The following is a 20,000-nucleotide window of genomic DNA, read 5'->3' as shown; positions in this document are numbered from 1 at the left end:
TAAGATTTAAACTTCCAGTTCTGTCATCACTTCTTACTTTGTGCTACAGATCTTCTTAAGTCTGGGGTGCAGCTGTGAAATCTGAGGACTGGTGTCATGTGGATGGAGAAAAATAAAATGCATAATTAATAGTTTAACACAAACTGTGAGTGTTACGGTCTCTAATCGTTGCTAATGTGTCAGAGTTGTAGCTTTAACATTTAAATATTTAATACACTTATAAATAAACGTCACATATGTATGTTTTTCTATAGGTGGAGTACGGTAAATCTAGCTGTGGGTGAAGAGATTTTCTCACTCCTCAGCTTGTGAGAAATCAAGTTTGTCGAGCTGCACCTGTCTACATTAACAATGCTAATGTCAGTCACTTCCTGAGCTCGGGAAATAAAAGATCTTTGTTCATGTTGCCTCGAGGGTTGAACACATTTTCACTACAGAAGGACGACTTCCACTTGTAAAAACACGACGCTCAATAATGCATCATCTCTACTGTGACATAAATAATCCTGTCATCAGTCAGCAGCTGCTTTATTTTCATTTTTCAAACAAACAAAACCTCTGTTAGACTATGTGGGCTACAGTAAATAACCATATTACCCAGCGTTTTCACAATGTGGATCTTTTGGACCTTCAGGATTCTTTTTTTTTGCCCCCCCCCCCCCCCCCCCCCCCCTCCTCTTTCATGTCTTTTTTTGGGCATTTTCCTTTAACATAAATATGACATTGGTCTTTGAGGGAGAAAACTGAAATCTTCTTGAGTTGTTCACAAACCTTACAGGGAATTTCACTTTCAGACGTTGGGGTGTCAGGAGGCAGGACGTGATGTAAGAGGGACGCAGCAGAATTGGCAGATGAAGAAACCAAGAGTCCAACACTACCGTCCTTACCGTTATCTGTATGTACTGATGGAGTCGATCCCAGCTGTCATTGGGGAGGCAGGTTTCACCCTGGACTGTTCACCAGTCAATCACAGGGCTGACATATAGAGACAGACGACCAGCCACACTCACCAATTTAGAGTCACCAGTTAACCTAACGAGCATGCCTCTGGACTGAGGGAGGAAGCCGGAGTACACAGAGAGAACCCACACATAGTAGTGTAAAAAAAAAAACATACAGGAGAGCAGTTATTTTTTTTTTTGGAGTGGTCTCATTACATGCACAGAGACATCGCCGAGGTCACTCACTGTTTGCTTGATCTCCCCCGCTCACTCAGTAAATCTTCCTGAATATTTGCTGATGAGTTTGCACGGCTCACCTGCACAGTTACAGCCAGAACCTTCTTGGTCTAAGTGAGTGACATACCTGCTGCACAAGATGAAGATTTCTTCATTAATATATGTGGTCTTGGTCTCGTCTAAGGCTCACCCTGTCTTGGTCTCGATCTTGACTCGGTCTCGACCCCTGAATGTCTTGGTCTTGTTTCGGTCTCAGGTTAGTGTGGACTTGACTACAAGAATAGGAAAAACTCAGTCGACTACCCCCCTAAGCAGAAGTTAAACAACCCTGTAGTTTGACCTGGGCTTTATGTGTGTGTGTGTGTGTGTGTGTGTGTGTGTGTGTGTGTGTGTGTGAGTGTGTGTGAGGAGGGATGGTCAGGTTAAGCTGTGTCTCAACAGGCTCCCTGCCCTGCAGCCTCTAGTTGTATTGCAGGAGATCAGGGTCACCCTCCATCTCCACCCCCCCCCTCTGCTTCCTCTCCTCCCTCCCTTCATCTGTGATACTCCACCATCAGTGTCCGATCTCTGCCCTCCTCCTCCTCCTCCTCCTCCTCCTCCTGTATGATTTGATGCATCTGGCTCCTCCTTTTGTTGAGAAAAATTACAATTGACCCTTAACCCAAAAAATAAAATATCTGCAGTGAATGAAGTTTCCTGGAATGCACCGTCTGTGGAGAGGGTTTGCAATTGTGTGACAGGTTGAGTGAGTGTTTGTGTAAGGAAGAGGGGTAGACACACACACACACTCACACTCACACTCACACACACACATGCGCACACACACACATGCACACACACACACAAACAGCTGAGAGCGAGAGAGCGATCAGGAGAAGAAGAGAGGAGGACAGGCTTCACTACAGATTTGTCACCGTCTTGAATATATGTTATACATCACTGATCCTTATAATGAAGATTTACTGCAGGACATCTGTACCAATCCAAGTCATCTCGCCGCACGCTGCCAATCGAACAGAGACTTTTCTAAAAAAACAAAAACAACCACAGTGTTGCACAAAAGGAGATCTGTAAAACAAGCTTAAAGAATCAGATACATCTGAACAAGAAACCAGGAATTTTAAAGACAGAAAGACAAGATAATCAGGATCTAAAAAATCCTTTGGTTATTTCACACATGCACAAAAAAACCCCTGAAAACTGAATTTTCACATGCGGTCGATGTGAGCGCAGATGCTGAACGTCAGAAAAACTCACCATGAAAGAGCGGGTGGGATTGATGACATTTTTATACTCTTAAGTGGCACACGACTGGTGGGGTCTTTGTGCAGGTAATGGTTAAAATAAAAACAATAAACTGCAGCCGTATGTGATGCCACAACACTTAGAGATCAAACTGTCCTGTATAAATGTAATGTGTATCATTTGGCTATATTTCATCAAAGGGAACTATTTCGAGGAGAGAGGAGGCGAGGGTGTGCAAATGAATGTAATGAGAAGCACCCCATGTCTTGCCTCCTGAGATCCCCTCAACCCCTCACTCGTTCTGTGAGACGAGGTAAATCTCCCATGAGGGGCTTGTGGGGATAAGCAACTCAGGAAGATTTCAGGGGGAAATATTCTTCAGTGCTTGTGTGAAAACAGCTTTGCAATCAAATTACGAAGGCATGATTCTGTCTGAAATACGTCGGCGACATTTCATACAAGTTTGTGCAATTTGACAAAGTTCAGAAGTTTACTTGAAGTTTCTACTTTTAAAGTAGACATGTTTTACATACTTTTCAATGTCGATCATTGAAATAAAACACATTGTATCCTTTTCAAAAGCATTGTATCAGAAAGTACTGAAGAAGGCGTGGTCGGGTGGAGAGGCTGCATTCACTGTTTGGTGATTGTACCTTCCTTTTTTATGGTTTAAAGTAACCGGGCAGATTTCTGGCTCTACTTCAGAACAATAATTAAGAGAAGATACTGTTTTAAATTAGGATAAAAGTAACCTTAATCATGCAAAAACCATAAATCAGTCATATAAATTTAAACCTGGACGAAGACAGAGAGATGGTATAAAAAAGATTTGTGGTTTTACTTAATTGAAGATTCAAGACTTTGACTTGTAACCGAGTATTTACTGTAAAAGTAACATCAAATATCTGAGTATACTTCTTCAGCATGAATATAAACATGTATATGTTTGAATACTTTTTTCTAGATTTCCATTTTATCCAAGGAATGAAGAGTTTCCTACATTTAGCTCTGACCCCTCGAAGTCTTAAAATGTCTCTTTAGTTCATTAAGTGCTCCTATTGAAATACATCCCATAATTGAATAAGACATATGGCCCACAGCTGCTGTGATTGAGACTGAAAGATCTTCATATTTAAAATGATTACATTAACTTAATCATATCCATTACAGTTTCCCTCGATGTGAAAGCTGTAGAAGTCTTAACCTGTAACTAACGCGCGTGTGTCCATCACGGGACAGGTTCAATGTTTCTTTAAAGCTTTAACCAGCTGTGGAAGGTTTTTGTTTTTTCTCTGCCCACGTCTCCTCACTGATGCATCAGGTGACCGGGGACACTGCAGCAGAAAAGAAAAGTCTCCTTCCGAGGTCAACTGTTGCTTGTTTGACGGACAGCCTGCTGGAAACCTGCTGCTGAGGGAAAACACAGCGTGTGTGCGCGTCTGTGTGCGTGCGTGTAGTTGTGTGTGGGAGAGAGAGAGAGAGAGAGAGAAAGAGAGAGAGAGAGAGAGAGAGAGAGAGAGCGAGAGAGTTGTCTGGACAGACGCAGTAGCAGACGTGCCCGCTCCCGTCTCTCTCTCTCTCTCTCCCCTCTCTCTCACACACTCTCGGGAGCAGCGCTTTGACGCACCACGCTCAGTTGGATTATAGTATTGCGCGCTGGTCTTTCACGGGGCTTTTCTTCCCCCCTCTCACGCTGCATACACCCATGCCACTGACCGGCAATCGATTCATGATCGGGATCAATATTTCTCCTCCACGGTGACCTCTACTGAGCTTTTTTTTTTTTTTTTTTGGGGAGAACCGAGCGCTGCCGCTGCTCCCTCTCCGGACGCGTGTTGAGAATTAATAACCCAGACAGCCTCACCTGGAGTGTGTGCGTGTGTGAAGTGTTTGTAAGAGTGTTTCCCTGGGATCACATCAAGGATCGAGGTGTCTGTCTTAACTGAGTGAGTGCGTGAGCTGAAGCAAAGCCAAACGCAAAACACGCCGGGGGGATTTGGGCACCGCATGCCGGGGACATGTGGAAGTTTGCGCCGCTGTAGCGCAGCCAGAGAGCCGGTCCACCGCCTCACCGAGCTCCCCTCTCCCTGCCCGGGGGGGGGCAACATTACTACTTCACAGCCCCTTAACACACCGAAACCCCCTCTGAGAAGACCCCAAATGTAAAAATCAGAGCGAGAAATTTCTAAAAAAAAAACAACAACATACGCCTGCGGAGGGAGGACAACGCGAAGGAGCACGGCGTCCCGTTGTTGTTAAGAGTTTTGGTGAGCTCTTTCGGGGGATTCCAGGGCTCTAATCTTTGACGTCCCTGATAGATTTACTTGTTTTTCATTTGGCCCCCCACTTGCCGCAGTGATGGTGGGAGCCGTGAGCCCCGCTAGCCGCTCCTCGGTGTCCGCGCCGGGGCTGCTGCTGGTGGCTGTTTTGGCCCTGGTCCTCCTCCTGTCCGGCGGAGCGGACGGCCAGCCCTGCCCAGCGCAGTGCTCCTGCACCGGGACCACGGTGGATTGTCACGGCCAAGGGCTCCGCAGCGTGCCCAGGAATATACCCCGCAACGCGGAGAGACTGTGAGTACCTTTCAACAGTTTAAAATGCGCACAGCAAATCCCCAACATGTGGCCACAGTTCAGAGGGGAAAATCCCGGAATATGATCGATTTCTGCTTAACAAGTGTGCACTGCCTGCTGCTCGAATCGAAGATTGAAATCTGTGCTTCCCTTGAGGAGGGGGTTTAAAGAGTTTACGACAATATTGCCCCACTTCCCTTCATTTAAAACCCGAAAATGTATTGCAAACAAGTATAAATTATCCAATGTTAATCTCTATGTGTTAGATTTGAGTATTCTGTTTTCTAAACTGCATGTTGACAGAGTATTGGAGTTCTTTTTCTCTCCTTGGGGACTATAGCCTACATCGGTTTTTTTTTGCGCAGGGCTCTACATTTTGACAACGTGTCAGAAACTCCACCTTCATCTGTAAATGCTGCAAAATGCCAATCATCATTTTATTTTTAAACATGTTGTCATTAACAAAAAGCTGTCTTATTGCTTTAATCAAAGAGTGGGGATTGTCTTTCTGCTCGCGGAGCTGAAGTTGGGGGGGGGGGGGGGGGGCTCTGCATGCTGTGGTTGTGTTGGTGGTTTCGCACTGTTGCATTAGCACAGCCTCCGTAGACCACATCGGTTTGTCTGGAGAGCAGCAAGTTAATCAAAAACGGATTTGGACAAGTGGGCTTTTCGGTTAAACAGGCCACATTTTTACGAGTCAGAGACCCCTATACTGATGAAATTAAAATGTGCCACCACAGCTCAGATGACAAATCTGCGTCTGCCACAGCATCAAATTCAAACATTTCAAGAACCATTTCTGCTCACCTGTCCTTGTTTTAACATAAATCTCCTTTATAGGCTACAGATAATCTTTATTTTTGCTCAATTTTTCTCTGCAGGGATCTGAACGCAAACAACCTCACCAAAATCACCAAGGCGGATTTTGCAGGACTGCGACATCTGCGAGTGTTGTAAGTGGCTTTTAAAAAAAAAAAATCTGTTCCCCTTTCTCTCTTTTCTTTCTTTTCCCCCCTTTTTGGCTTTGCAGAGGCAGAAGCACATCATCTCTTATTCACGCCTCTGACTAGAAGCAACAGCCTTCAATTTCCACAACTTTTCCCCTTAAACACCAACAACATGCATGGTTTAACTGTTTCCCTGCTCTGTGGAGCATCACGCTCCGCGGAGCTGCCGCATGCAGCACTGCGTCTGTAGAGTCGTGGGAAGCTGGCGCTGTGTGTGTGTTTGTCTGCGCAGACTAGAAGCGGCACCTGTTAATGCTGTCGTGTTAATCTGCCAGTGGAAGTGTCAGGAGGGGCTTATTTTAACCAGCGGGCACACGGGGAAAGAGATAGCGGTCATTAGGTGTAACCGCGGAGGGAGGAATGCAGCTGGAAGGGAGGGAGGGTGCAAGGAAAGGAAAGGAAAGGAAAGAGTCAAGTAAGAACAGGTTTTTTTTTTTTTTTTTTTTTTTTAACCTGGGATGGATCCAGGTTAAGAGTGGTACAGGGTTTGCATGCTCCTATTGTGTGTCTGTGTATGTATGTGTGTGTGTGTGTGTGGGTGTGTGTGTGTGTGCTTGTCTGTGTGTGTTTGTGTGGGGGTGTGTGCCATTCAACTGCTAAAAGTGAATGGCAGGGAATACACATTGTTGGAATTCCTCTAGAGATTATGTCCTTAATTGAGTGTGTGTGTGTGTGTGTGTGTGTGTGTGTGTGTGTGTTCATGTCTACCTGCATGCAGTTACACACGATCTTAAACGTTTGGATTGCATCTAAAGCTGCATCAATAAGTCCATTAGTCAGTCCCAAAAAAATAATTTATTGGTAAGTTCCTGTACTGCTCCATGCATGTTTTTTATTATTTCTTCATCCAAATTTGTTATTTCTCAAAAGAAAGAACCCGGACGGGTAAATATATGTGCCAATTTTTTGTAGTACTAGCAAGCCAAACGTTTGGTCTGCAGAAGCCTTCTCAAGACGCTGGGCTTCTTTGGGTTGTTATCAATACATCAGCCAAGCGTGAAGTCAATGGCATGACTGGTTGTAAAGAAATGATGAGGACATAACTGATGGAGATAACTTTTTTTATCAGTGTTATTTATTCATTAGTATTTATTTCATTTTATCCAACTTTCTCTGATTTTAATGTATTTCATTGACTTCCAGATGTTTTATAGAGATTGACTATACTCACTTTTATTTCATTTTGTTCCTAACATTCTTATTCCTGGCCTCTCTCTTGTTTTAGTCTTTCCTAATTTCACCTGTTGTTGTCATTTTCTGGTTTTATCTCCCATCTGTTGTGGAGTACTTTGGGGCTGCATGCTTTTATGTATGAAAGGTGCTCTACAAACCAAAATTCAGCAGAGTCTCTTCATAAAAAGAAAATGTTGGCCCATGGCGCCACTTTTCATTCAAATGGTACCAACTGTGTCTCGGTCACTCAGACATCATATCTACAAATTTACACCAAATGTGGCTGTAATAACTCAAAGCAATCAGGAGATATAACCTTTCCTGTTACAAGGCCTGGCAGTAACATTTGAGCTAACTTTGTGAGCCAACTGTTCTAAAACTAAAAAGCATTGTCCAAAAATGTTTTATACCAAATTTGGTGACAATTGCATAAAATTTAGACTTAGACAACTTTATTCATCCCAGGGGGGCAAATCAGTTCAACAGTGAGTCCACCCAGACCATGCATACATTTACAGATAATCAGATGAGAAGCTGAGTTTAAGGACGACAGTAATAAACAGGTCAATAAATACATAACCAAGACATTCAAGGATGCACCGCGGTCACATTGTAGACCACATTCAAGGAATGTACGTACAGGCCTCTGGAGCAGAAGTCACAGGAATAAACCACTTCATCGTTAAACAAGACATGCATACTAGGACATATTCATTCTATCGAGATTGAACAGCCTGATGGCCGAGGGAATGAACGAGTTGCAAAAAATAAAGAAGATCCGGATCTAATCTTGAATTCTTGACAAGTGGCAATACTCGAAAAGATGAATTTGGTTTCTTAGACTTGTCGTAAAAGTGGTAATGGCCCAAGAGAACAGTGCTACCATCACGTCCAATAACCAGAGAATTCAACATTTGGGTGTTTAGCACCTGCCAATGGGATGTCCACTGAATAAATGGTTGTTGATAAAATGGACGGACATGCATGCAGATGTCCTTTGTCACACTTTGTTTGTTCTCAAAACAAGCAGTAAGTATTTCTGCTTTTGAGGCTTGGAGATCTGTTTTTCTCCATTTTCTGACACTGATATGATAGATTAAGAAACTAACAATGTAAAGAAAGCATGTCATGAATAGCAGCGCACAGGCATGTTCTATCTTATCATGCATGTTGTCCATGCAGCAAAGATGAAGTTGTGTTGGTGTGTGTGTGTGTGTGTGTGTGTGTGTGTGTGTGTGTGTGTGTGTGTGTGTGTGAGGCTGATGTGGGCTCGGTCAGCACAGTGCTCCTGTGGGAGTCGTGCCAGTGTAAGTGAATGAGTAGTCACAGCTATGTGGTTAGATGGAGGGTAAATTGGATGATAGATGAGCCGCTGTCCGACTGATGGGCCCGTTTTAAAGTCAATTCTGGGACTCCATCGACCCGCCGCTGATTGCCCCCCCTCTCTCTCTCTCCCTCTCTCTCTCTCTCTCTTCTCTCTCTGCTGTTTGAACATCCCATCACTTTCATCTGCACCAATCTCTTTTATTTCTTTCACTTTCACACCCTCTGCCATCTTTCATCCCCATCTCTCCCTGCCCATTCTCTCCAGCGTCTTATCGCTCTCTGCCTCTCTCGTGCTCTGTCCCACTCTCCTCCACCTTCATCCCTCCGCTTCCTCTTATTTGTGGCCCCTTCTAGCCATCTTTATCCTTTTCTCTGGCTTCTAACGGTGTCAGCTCTCACACTCTGAGTCTCTCTCTATCATTCCTTTTTTTTTTTCCTGTCCAGTTTCTTATTGTCTCACTCTGTCCTGGTGCTTCTCCTCTAGGCAGCTAATGGAGAACAAAATCACCACCATTGAGAGAGGAGCCTTCCAGGACCTGAAGGAGCTGGAGAGACTGTGAGTAACATTTTAGAATTCAAGCTGCTGCCGTTCTTTTCAAAACTGAGTTATATACAGTATCTGCTGGGTATGCCTATGTTTCAGGACCTTAAAATACATAAGCATCCACGTTGACCTAGTTGGCAAACCGACAGACACATAGGCAACAAATGAAAGGTCAAACTTAAATGTCACGGAGGCTAGCCTGGTCAAACGTTATCATCAGATCAGTCCTAAAACGCTGATCTTTTCAGGTTATTGCCAGTGTGAGACGGGATTAATGAGGTCTAGGTGTCAGTCTGTTGGCGCTCACAGATTGCCCGTCGAAGGGCGATGTGTTGCACATGGAGGAGGAATAATGGGGCGCAGACATCAGGCCATAGGAGGTTTAGTAGCAGAGACAGAAATGGGGGGAAGACAGTGACGATCTGTGACGATGAAACGTGGACTTTCTCTTGTGTGATGTCACACATTGGTTTCTGAGGAAGTTTTGAAGCCCGAAAAATGGAGGTCACCATTTGTGAATGCTATCTCAACCTAACTTTTGATCAATTTAGAGATGGGCAAAGAGGAGGGTCTTTGTCTCCTGGCAAACAGCGACAACGCCCCCGTCTGCCAACTCTGCCGCAACCCCAATTATGTAAATATTTAGCTAACTCTTAGGCTAAATTATAAAGGTCACCCCAGGTACAGTTTTAACCAATGGGGAAATTAGTTATTGAACCAAAATCTGTTTTTTTAACCAGGCTGTAAGGTGTTTCTTTCTGCTGTAAAACGGACATTTTAATATGGGTGTAAATGGGGATTCCTTGGCTTTTGCAGCCTGCCTCAAGTGGACACTTAAAGAACTGCATTTCTTTTTGCATTTCCACATTGGCTTCATTTTGCAACACTGGAGTTTGCAGCCTGCTCAAAGATTAATCTACGACTTTTTTTTTTTTGGATGACAAAAGTGTTTTTATTTTACGATTTGTTTTGAGCAGCCAGAAATCGATAAAATATGTGGCCTGACGTGGCTCTCTTAAAGTGGTCGAACAAGGTCGAGACGTTGAGATTGAAGGCCTTTAACACATGTTTATACGAGGCAAACCGTTCAGAAACCTATACAATTCATAAATGTTTAACCTGAATGTCATGATATGCGGCTGCCAGCGTGTCGGTCCGAGGGGGAAAATCTGGAGAATGCGTCACATGGCAGCGACTGAGCAACAGCCTGAGGTTGTTACGGCGTTGGCCTGGAATCACTGGCATTCAGCATCCGACCCCGAGGCAGTTATGGTATAATTAAGTCTCGGTAGTGTGTCTGACAGAGAGAGAGAGAGAGAGATAGAGACAGAAGGGAGACGTGGACCTCTGACTGCTGATATGTCCATTGTGTGGACTGTCAGCTTTGCTTGATGTGTGAACTGCCCAAACATACAAGAAAACAAGACTCTGGAATTTAACAAAATGTGACAAGCTTTTTATTAAAGACGCGTAAAAACCCTCGCTGCACAAACACACCTGACTAACCTGCTTATACATAGAGCTAGACGTACAACCATACAGTGCAAATTGAAACGAAGGTAAACTTTTTCATCGCTGTTTTGGATCAGTTCTTTCAGGGAATAAAAAGATGAACCCTGATTCCTTCCGCCGCTTTAATCTCAGCTGTGTTGTGCCTGTTTATTCCTCTCTGCTGCATTTTGGCTTCTTTTTATTGACCGAGAGAGAAGCGCCATGAAAGGGAATCTGCTCACGATTTTAATGCAGACCAATGCTTGGGTTCTGTCCAGCTAAGCAGATCTGGGAATTCCTTCAAGGATGTTCAGACACACAGAGCAATATTGAACAGTAGACTTTGATAGTCATTACGCTCTGCACAAAGAGACACCTTCTGGTTACTGTAATCTATAGTGACGCCTGTGAACAGCCGGAGCAGATGAAGTCCTTTGACGTCTACCGTCAAAACCACGCCGGCTCACTTTGTGTCGACTCTGAAGGAAACAAACATCTTTGACAGCAGCTTACTTTCTGACACAACATGGCTGTTTTTTTTTTTCTGTTGTCCTCACTGCCGATTTTCAACTGTATTTTCGGCGTCGTCAGCGTGGCATGTTCACAAACACAAAGATGGAGTCAGTCATCAATGCCCCCCCGCCGCTGCCGGACAAAGGCACGTCTCCAGACTCTGGAGTTTGTAGGGGCTCGTTTCAAAGGCCCCCATGCTCTTGGGGGGCTGGAGGGGAGCCTGCTGGGCACTGCTGCCCAGAGGAGAGGGCCCTAAGCCGGGCTGAGTGATCCACAGTGACTGCCCCCCACAGAGGGGGGGGGGGGGGGGAGCGGTTCCTCTTCTCATGTTTTTTTTTTGCGACATGCCCTTCAGGGCTGGGCAGGGTGGGGTCAGGTGTGGGGCAGTAGCTGGGGGGGGGCGGGGGGGTATGGAGGAGGGGCTCAAGGAGGTGTGGAGGAGATTGGCATGTCATAACACACGTGCACGCACACACACAAACACACCCCTCCCTCGATAAGGATACAGTCATGCATGCGCATTAACTCACGCAAGGCTGCTCCGTCAGTCCTGGTTCTATCTTAATTCCCCCCCCCCCCCCCCCCCCCCCCCCCCCCCCCCCACACACACACACACACACACACACTCTTCTACACCCACTCACACCTTCTGTCTCATTCATTCTTTAACCTCATGTTTTTTCCTCTGTACCCACCCATCTCGTTCTCTCTCTCTCTCTCTCTCTCTCTCTCTCTATTGTCCCGAGCGTATAGGAATGTCATACATTCTTCACTCTCTCCCCGTGGAGGCAGAAAAAGGAAAAAAAGAGGAGTTCCTGATCCTCTTATCCTCCCCTCACATCTGACTGCTTTACGGCCCCCTGTCCGACTCAAAGGGTGCGAGATTGAAGGCGATAACAGCCGCAGATATGCAGAGAGAAAACAAAACAGTAATTACAGGCACTGGGGCGATGATTTCCGAGAGCAGCGGTGGGATAAAGCCTCACATAATTAGCCCGTAATTGAGTGATCACATTGTCAAAGAGAATCCTAACAGGGATGAATAACAGTCCAACTGATTACAGGTAGGGAGATTGTCTATCAGCGAGTGAGTACAAACTAGATAATTAAACTTCAAGCTAAGTGATTCTGCTCTGGACAGTCTGAATAGCTGAAGATAATTGTAGCGGTGATCCCACCTGGCTGGATATGGATTTCAAAGAAGAAGCACTGGATTAGCGCTGAATGATTAGCCCCAAAGCCTCCGAGTGATAACATTGTTCTCGCTGATCATTTGAGGGCAAAGTTTTTGTTTTTTTTGCGTGTGTGGCCGTTTTTATTGAGCAGCAGAGCTTGAAATTGTCTGCACTGTGTGTGGACACACACAAAAAAGCCATTTCCACAACAGCGGCCGTGTCTGAATGTAACTCGTGATGGATTTCCCCCCCCCCCCCCTGCCTGCCTGTCTGTCTGTGCAGCAGTTTACATTTTGTTATACTTGTTGGTAAACAGCAGTAAGAAGGAGAAATGCTCAAAGTTCAGGGAAAAGTTTGGACTCAAGGGGATTTTTTTGGCGATGGGAAAAGGATTTGAAGCATCTGGTGAGCAGACAGGATTCTGCCTGGCCGTGGTTTAGGGCAGACGAGTTGTCTCTGACTGAACAGATATACACTTGAGGGCGTGCACAAGCGCTTGAACAACAAACAAGGAGTTTAAAAAAACGTTTTCACTTGTGCACTTTAAGATTTAAGTCTGCCGAAAATCTTCCTGAGTTGCTTGTTCACACATGCACCTCACAGCTGGAGACCTGTCGGACAGGAGGGGGGAGGGGTCTCATGAAGGGTCGTGAAAAGATTGATGCAGAAGTAGTGGAAGAAGCAACAGAAGGGGACACAACTTTTGCCTCTTTATAAATGCAATGGTGTAGTTTGACAAACCCTACAGCTCATTCCCGAATTTTTCCTGAATATTTCTTGTTGTCTGGGGGAAATAAGCTGGTTAAACTCGGGGGGAACAATTCTGCTGTTTGCATTCAAACGTGCAGCTAACCAGGAAAATATAGTTGTTAAAAAGTGTGAAAACACCACGAGTGTGTGCACACTTTTTGAGTGAAATGTTTCTCGGGTTTAATACTTCCTTCTGCAGCCTGAGTGTGTAAGCCTGTAGTACTACTACTACGAATGATAATAATACATTTTATTTACAACGCACTTTACATTTAATGAAAATCTCAAAGTGCTACAATTTCAATAAAACCATAAAAACAATAACAATAGTCAAAGGTAAAATCAGAGTTAAGGACCTAAGCATAAAACAAGATCTAAAAGCAGGTTTAAGGGAAAAGTTCTACTAAGAATGAACCAATCTTATGGTGTTTTCACACATGCACAAAACTACAGAACATGTTGTGGTTAAGCTGCATCAGTGAACACAAAGGGCAGAACTTTTCACGCAGACGTTTTCCTCCCAGCCCCCCTAGTTACATTTCTACCTTGAGTCAGGGTGAGCTGATGAACGCAGCAGGTAAAAGTCAGGATCGTGATCGGTGCAATAAAGAAGCTTCATACTCTTTTCTGCTCATATCTGTGTTTATGCCCAGCAACATGTAGCACTGATAAAAAGGCTGAAACTGTCATTAAAGCATCAGACTCTGCTTCAGCCACCATCTTGGATATCTTCCAAACATTACGACTGCAGCCTATTTTTTTTGTCATGTCTTACCTCCCGAGACCCTTCCTCCTCCCGTCCAACAGGAAGGACTTCACACTGTGAGGGACAAATGTATTCACAGCATTTCACAGGCTGGCTATGTTGAACTTTTGGAGACTTTTTGTTTCTGCCTTTTTTTTTGGTCGTATGCATATGAGTATCTATAAAGATTTGGCACTCTGTAGGCTTCTGTGGGAGTGTGTGTGTGTGTGTGTGTGTGTGTGTGATGACTGTGTGGTTTGTGGGCCTTTAGCATCTGTTTATGACTGCAGGGATTATCACCCGGCTGCAGTGTGACATTAGCTCGTTGGAGAGACTTCTCACACCTCAGACTATACTGGCTGCTCCGTCTTCAGTCTTCCACCAGCCAAAACTCTGACTAATGTGACTCGACTGTGGAAGTGTTTCAGTGCATTCCTCCCGGTCCAAACCGCTAAACCACGACAGACGACTTCACAATTTTTAGTCTGTGAGGCTGTGAGTGCTTTTTTAAGGGACTCAGGACATTTGAGCAGCGAATCTTTAAACTGCATTGAAAAAAAAAAAAAAAAAAAGGATTTGCATCATTAGAGACTGAAAGGGAAGCTGTTAGTAGCTTACAATGTGACTGAGGGTGGAGTTGAGAGGTCACAAATAACTAACAATAAACAAAAAACAATTGTTGGACTCCCCGGACGTGATTTCCTTCTGCTCCGTACGAGACGTCACGAGAATTTGTGAGACTTAACCGGACCATGACGTCAGGTTCTGGTTAACCCAAAGCGTGGAGCGGAGTGGTAGGACACACCCACCCCGGCAGCTCTTTCAAGGACACGCCCACTCAAATGTCCCTGCGACTGCAAACAGAGCTGGCCAATTGGAGGAAAGTAAGCACGTGGGGAGGCGGGCCTTAAAGAGACAGTAACTGAAATGAAGTGTTTCAGGCAGACGCTGAAACGAGGGATTTTACTGACACCAGAGTCAGATACATAAGGAGGATTTTTGAGCCACACATCATGCAACGCTTCTCAATAGTTGTCCCAGACCGACATCATTAATGGTGAAAGTGAGACTTTAAAGTTGGCATATATTGCCTTTTACGGATGTATGCACAGGGAGAGTGAAAACAGAATATAAATATGAAACATTTGTAGAGAAAATAAACTGTCTGAAATCTGAGAATGGAATTACATCTGCTTCCGTTTTGGACTTTTTTTTTCCATCAAATCAGGTGATTTGAAGATGTTTCCTGCGCTCTGAATGTTTTTTTTATATTTGGCTTTTAGCAGTTATTCAAAGTCAAGTTGCTGAGGAGTGACTTCATCCGACTCGGAGCTCCTCAGCTGTATCATTTTCAGACTTTTTGTATCCTAAATTCTGTTTTGTCATCCCTCAAGGAAGATAAAATGAAACATGTGTATCGGGGTTTTTAATCCATGTCCCTCGTGATGCACAAGTTGAAGGCAGAAAATAAAAATCATCACTCAAGACTCATTCAGAAGCGTTCCTGTGTCATATTTCTGACCCTTAAATAGACATTATTTGTCGGGTAACGTGTTCACATTGATGTTGCATAATCAGACAGTTCCTCACTTTAAGATCAAAATAATGAAGTGAATAAAGAGCACAACACCTGAGAGGAACCAGACGGGTTTTGGTCTCGACTTTACTCTCCTAGTCTGACAGCATTGCACCTATTTACAGAAGATGAGCTCATACCCCCTCTCTGTCCTCCTTCCTCCAACCACCAGCCTCTGCACTCACCCAGGGGAGGTCTAGCCCACTAACGGGCGCTCACGGCTGGGCAGGACCTGCAGGAGGGAAGCGGGCCCCTCCGCGGGACCACGTGGGGCTCTTAGCCGCCAGAGCCCGGGCGCTAACGGAAGAGGAGTGAATAATTTAGAAACATCATTTCTGCGGGATGTTAAATATTTAAGCGGCCTCTGATGTAACGGTGGTGGGGGGGGTGGGGGGGTTTTGTGAGAATGTGTGCGTGCGTGTGTGTGTGTGCGAGCACGGTCATTTATTCGTGCTCCTGAGCGGGTGCAGGACGGACACAGAGGGGGGTGACGTCATTAAAGGAGAGTCCGCAGCGAGTTATATTGAAGCAGAGGGATGTGATAGATGAGGTGCTAGAGGAAAAAGTCATTGAGAGACTTAAAGAGGGAGTTTTGGAAAGGAATTAGTGAGACTTTAATACGGTCTGGTATTAATGTGCTGAAGAGTTTGAGTTGGATTTGATTGAACTATTCAGTCTTAGTCTTGCTTTTTATGTGTGCTTGCTTAGTGAAGTGTCTTAAATGTAAGGGTACTAAGATAATAGATGTTATTTCAAGACACAGCGGGCGGCAGTAGCTCGGTCTGTAGGGACTTGGGTTTGGAACCAGAGGGTCGCCTGTTCAAGTCTCGATGCGGACCACAATATGGAAGTTGGTCTGGCGCCAGGGCACTTCTTGATCATTGCCAAGGCGCCCTTGAGCAAGGCACTGAACCCCCGAACCGCTCTGCTGCGCTCCCTGTGTAGCAGCCCCACTCTGACATCTCTCCACTAACGCATGTTTTGTGTGTGAGAAGAATGTAAAAGAGTGTAAAACCAGAATTTCCCAGAGGGATTAATAAAGTACTAAAATGTGAGCGCAGCGTTGGCAGACATTTGTATTCATTACAAGCGATCAAGGCCTCGTATGTTTGTGCTTTTTACTTGACATGCAATGTTTATCTGGACTTGTCAGGTAAAAGTGGGCTACAATAACAACAAGAAGAAGATGAAGAAGAAGAAGAAGAAGAGATACTTTATTGACCCCAAAGGGGACATTGTTTTTCCACTCTGTTACTGGACACTGTAGGCATTAGCGATTTAAAAGAGGAAACACAGAGTTTGCCTGCTTGTCATCTCCAGGCAGGGCGATGAAGTGCCCGGGCTCGGCTCGGTCACTTTTTGTGAACGGTCGAGTTTTCAGATCCACTTGTAGGCCCTGCTGCAGGATCTCAGGCAGCGATCAGTCTCTCAGGGAGTTAGCAGATCACGGGTATAGGTTGGAGTCTGGCCATATAAGGGCTTCAAAAACAAGTAGTAAAATCAATTCTGAAACTCAGAGGCATCCAGTCGAGGGAAGCAAGGGGCAGGTGTAATGTGGTCACTTCTCTTGGTATGTGTTAAAACACAGCACCGGCATTTTAAAATAAACTGCAGTAAGCTTTGGATTTTAATGTTAATGATACACTAAAGAGCATTAAAATGAAAAACATGGCTGACCTTTTCTATGTCACCAGGAGAAAGGAGTGTTCTGATTTGGTTTAGATCTCTCAGTTGATCGAAGCAGGACTGCATCACTTTTGGGTCACTTGGCTGTCAAAACATTGCTCTGAGTCAAACATCGATAGGGCAGCGGATGGAGTTGGAAACTGTTATTAGAGAGCGGGGGAAAGAGATGCAGGTTGAGCCCGAGGACGGTAGCCTCCGTACATGGGATGCAACATAACCTGCTAGGATATCAGGGCGCCCCCGCAAAGAGACAAAAACACACTTGCTAAGATTTTTTTGGCAGTGCATTCTTTCACTTTCTTCCTCTCTTGTTTTTCTATTTGCAGCCAGCACAGCATCCGTCGCTTGGCCAGTCAATGTGTGTGTGAGTGTGAGTGTGTGTGTGTGTGTGTGTCAGGGTTAAACTGTTTCAGCAGCCTGTCTCTCATTGTGTCACTCAGCTGCCTCACTCTCTCTCACACACACACACACAGCTACACACACAGGCACACAAACCTCTTCAATCCACTCAACCAGGGTTAAATGATCGCACCCAGATTATTAAACTCAGCCGAGTTCTCTCAACTCTTCTGTGTGTGTGTGTGTGTGTGTGTGTGTGTGTGTGTGTGTGTGTGTGTGTGTGTGTGTGTGTGTGATGACGGGTTGTTGTGAGTTCTTCCCCCTGTGAGGGCCTTGTTTACTCTATGGGGTCCTTTTCACACATTCGGTAGTCCGGCCAGACTGCCTGTTTGTTTTTCCCACATCATCTCCTCTCCTCCTCCTTTGTGGTAAAAAAAAAAAAAAAGCTCCCCCTCTCTCTCCTCTCTCCCCTCTCCCCTTCATCTCATCTGAACCCCCCCCCCCCCCCCCCCCCCCCCCCCCCCCCCATCCCTCTCCCTCCCCCCTCCTCTGCCTTCCCATCATCCTTCTAGAGTCCACTGTTTGTCTGGCAGCCATATTGTACCCCTTAAATCAGGGGCTAACACGGAGTCTCTGAGTCTAAAAAAAAAGTGTCTCCATCAATCTGCTTATTCTTTCATACTTCCTCTCGCTGCACAGACTCGCATTACAATAAAAACACCATCACATAATGTGATATGATTAACAGGATTCAGGACTCTCACTTTATAAAAACTAATTATACACACATGTAACCGCTTCACCCACACTGTCTGGAAGGAGGCTACGTCGAGTTTATTCCCTAATTTATGCCGTGTTTTTCCAGGCGCCTGAATCGGAATAATCTGGCCGTCTTCCCCGAGCTGCTTTTCCTGGGAACGACGAAGCTCTACAGACTGTAAGTCCTGTTTTTTAATTTATTTTTTTCTCCCCCCTTTACATCACTCACTTGCTCCGCATTGTTAACTTAAATATTGTTCTTTTTTGTTCCTGTGTGTGTTTTTTTTGGAGTGAGATCATTCAGATGGACTGGTTGGGGGGGGGGGGGGGGGGGGGGAGGGAGGGTGTGTGTGTGTGTGTTCCCCACCAAAACAAGAATAAAAGCTTGTACAGGATATTAACTATGACTTAAAATGACACGGTGAAATATGTTGCAGCAGACGTTGAAAAGAGGAAGAAGAAAAAAAAAAAGAAAGTCTGGTTGTCTCGGTGATGCAGCCGTGATGTTTTCCTTGGATGGAAGAGTGAGAGAACAGATTTTTTTTTACACGGCCCTCTACATGGAAGCCAGTTCAGTAGCTAATGGAGATTAGCACTCCAACAGCTGCTGCCCACTGGGAGAGGTGTGTGTGTGTGTGTGTGTGTGTGTGTACATGTGTGTGTGTGTGTGAGAGAATAGAGAGTAAAAAGCGAGTGAGAACCAAAAAGTGGAGGTATAAGCCGGTGAAACAGAGAAACAGGTTTCTGCTCTGACGTTTTGTGTTTCACAGGCAGAAAATAGCCTCAGTCACAGAACATAAACGGTCCACTTTTGCGTCCCAAAAACCGCAGTTTGTTGTCGTCAGGCACCTTCCAACCCCTTTTCGGTCTCGTCTGCCCTGTAAGCCGAGCCGTGGATTTCCAGGACTGGGAAAGGGCTGGGTCTGCTGTACGCTCCTGAAAAACTGTGGGAACTCACATCCCGTCACGGTCGTTTGTGGGTCCCGGGGAATAATTATGGTTGCTTGTTATTTATATGCAGCGGTTGAATATATTTATCTAGAACAATAATGAAATGCTCAGATGATTCAGAGAGTGCGTGAAAGTTGTTTATGTTCTGCGGGCGCTACGGTGGCTGGCTGGGTTTGACCTGTGTTGTGTACGGGTATGTGTGTGTGTGTGTGTGTGTGTGTGTGTTGGAGTTTCTCAAGGCCATGCAGGAGTTGGCATATTGCTCAGCGTGTGGGCCGAGGTAAAAATACAGCTCCAATGCACAGCTCTGTGCTCAGCTGTCGCAGACAAGCAGCCTCTGCCGCTCTCACTGTGTGTGTGTGTGTCACAGTGTGTGTGTGTGTGTGTGTGTGTGTGTGTCTGGAGGTGAATGTGTTTAGCAGACGATCCCGGGTCGGCTGCACATCCTCGCCGAACAAGGCCCCCCTTCATTCTTCATCCAGGAGAGCAGCTTCCACGATCATTTTTCTCACTTAAATCTTAAACTTAAAAGCTCGGCGCAGATTTCTCAGACGAACGGAAGTCGTTCCAACGCAGAGGGGCGGAGCCAACAGTATTCTGTTTGTTCAAAATTAAATCTTACGTCCACTCCTTCACCCACTCTTACAGAGTGTTTTTTTTTTATTTTTGGAAATCAAAACAAGAAGCTCTTGAGAACCTCTGAAGTGGATCTTGTAAAGTTTTTTTTTAGAGGTCAGAAGGTATGTGTGCGAACTGGACCGACTCGAGTTTTTGCAACAGTGCTGCTATAAATGAACACTTGCTCAACCTGCTATTATAGAAATGATGTTTTCACTGTGTTAGGGCTTGGAAAGTGTGTGTGTGTGTGTGTGTGTGTGTGTGTGTGTGTGTGTGTGTGTGTAGTTTTCAGTACTAAACTTTTTTTATGCAGCTGACAGTGACTAACACAATTTCTTTTTGAATTGTATTTTT

At 45.1% G+C, this 20,000-nt stretch overlaps 1 protein-coding gene across 9 annotated transcripts in view; it reads left to right on the top strand.

Moving 5' to 3' along the window:
- Window positions 1-4,000: 4,000 nt before the first annotated feature.
- The window catches only part of slit2 (slit homolog 2 (Drosophila)), a 104,622-nt gene continuing 88,622 nt past the window's right edge, over window positions 4,001-20,000 (top strand). For 2 of the 9 annotated variants that reach the window (XM_061061683.1, XM_061061677.1), the window contains exons 1-4: window positions 4,008-4,993; window positions 5,875-5,946; window positions 8,984-9,055; window positions 18,184-18,255. In XM_061061683.1, coding sequence (XP_060917666.1) covers window positions 4,782-4,993; window positions 5,875-5,946; window positions 8,984-9,055; window positions 18,184-18,255 — 428 coding nt within the window. In that variant the 5' untranslated portion in view covers window positions 4,008-4,781. Of the gene's footprint in view, window positions 4,994-5,874; window positions 5,947-8,983; window positions 9,056-18,183; window positions 18,256-20,000 lie in introns of all 9 variants that reach the window. The other 7 variants (XM_061061746.1, XM_061061727.1, XM_061061692.1 and 4 more) reach the window with 7 other exon arrangements.

This window comes from Labrus mixtus, chromosome 2 (genome assembly GCF_963584025.1).
Source record: "Labrus mixtus chromosome 2, fLabMix1.1, whole genome shotgun sequence".
In the NCBI taxonomy this organism is placed as follows: Eukaryota; Metazoa; Chordata; class Actinopteri; order Labriformes; family Labridae; genus Labrus; species Labrus mixtus.
The sequence above is the reverse complement of the archived record's forward strand: the minus strand, read 5'-3'. Positions and strand labels throughout refer to the sequence as shown.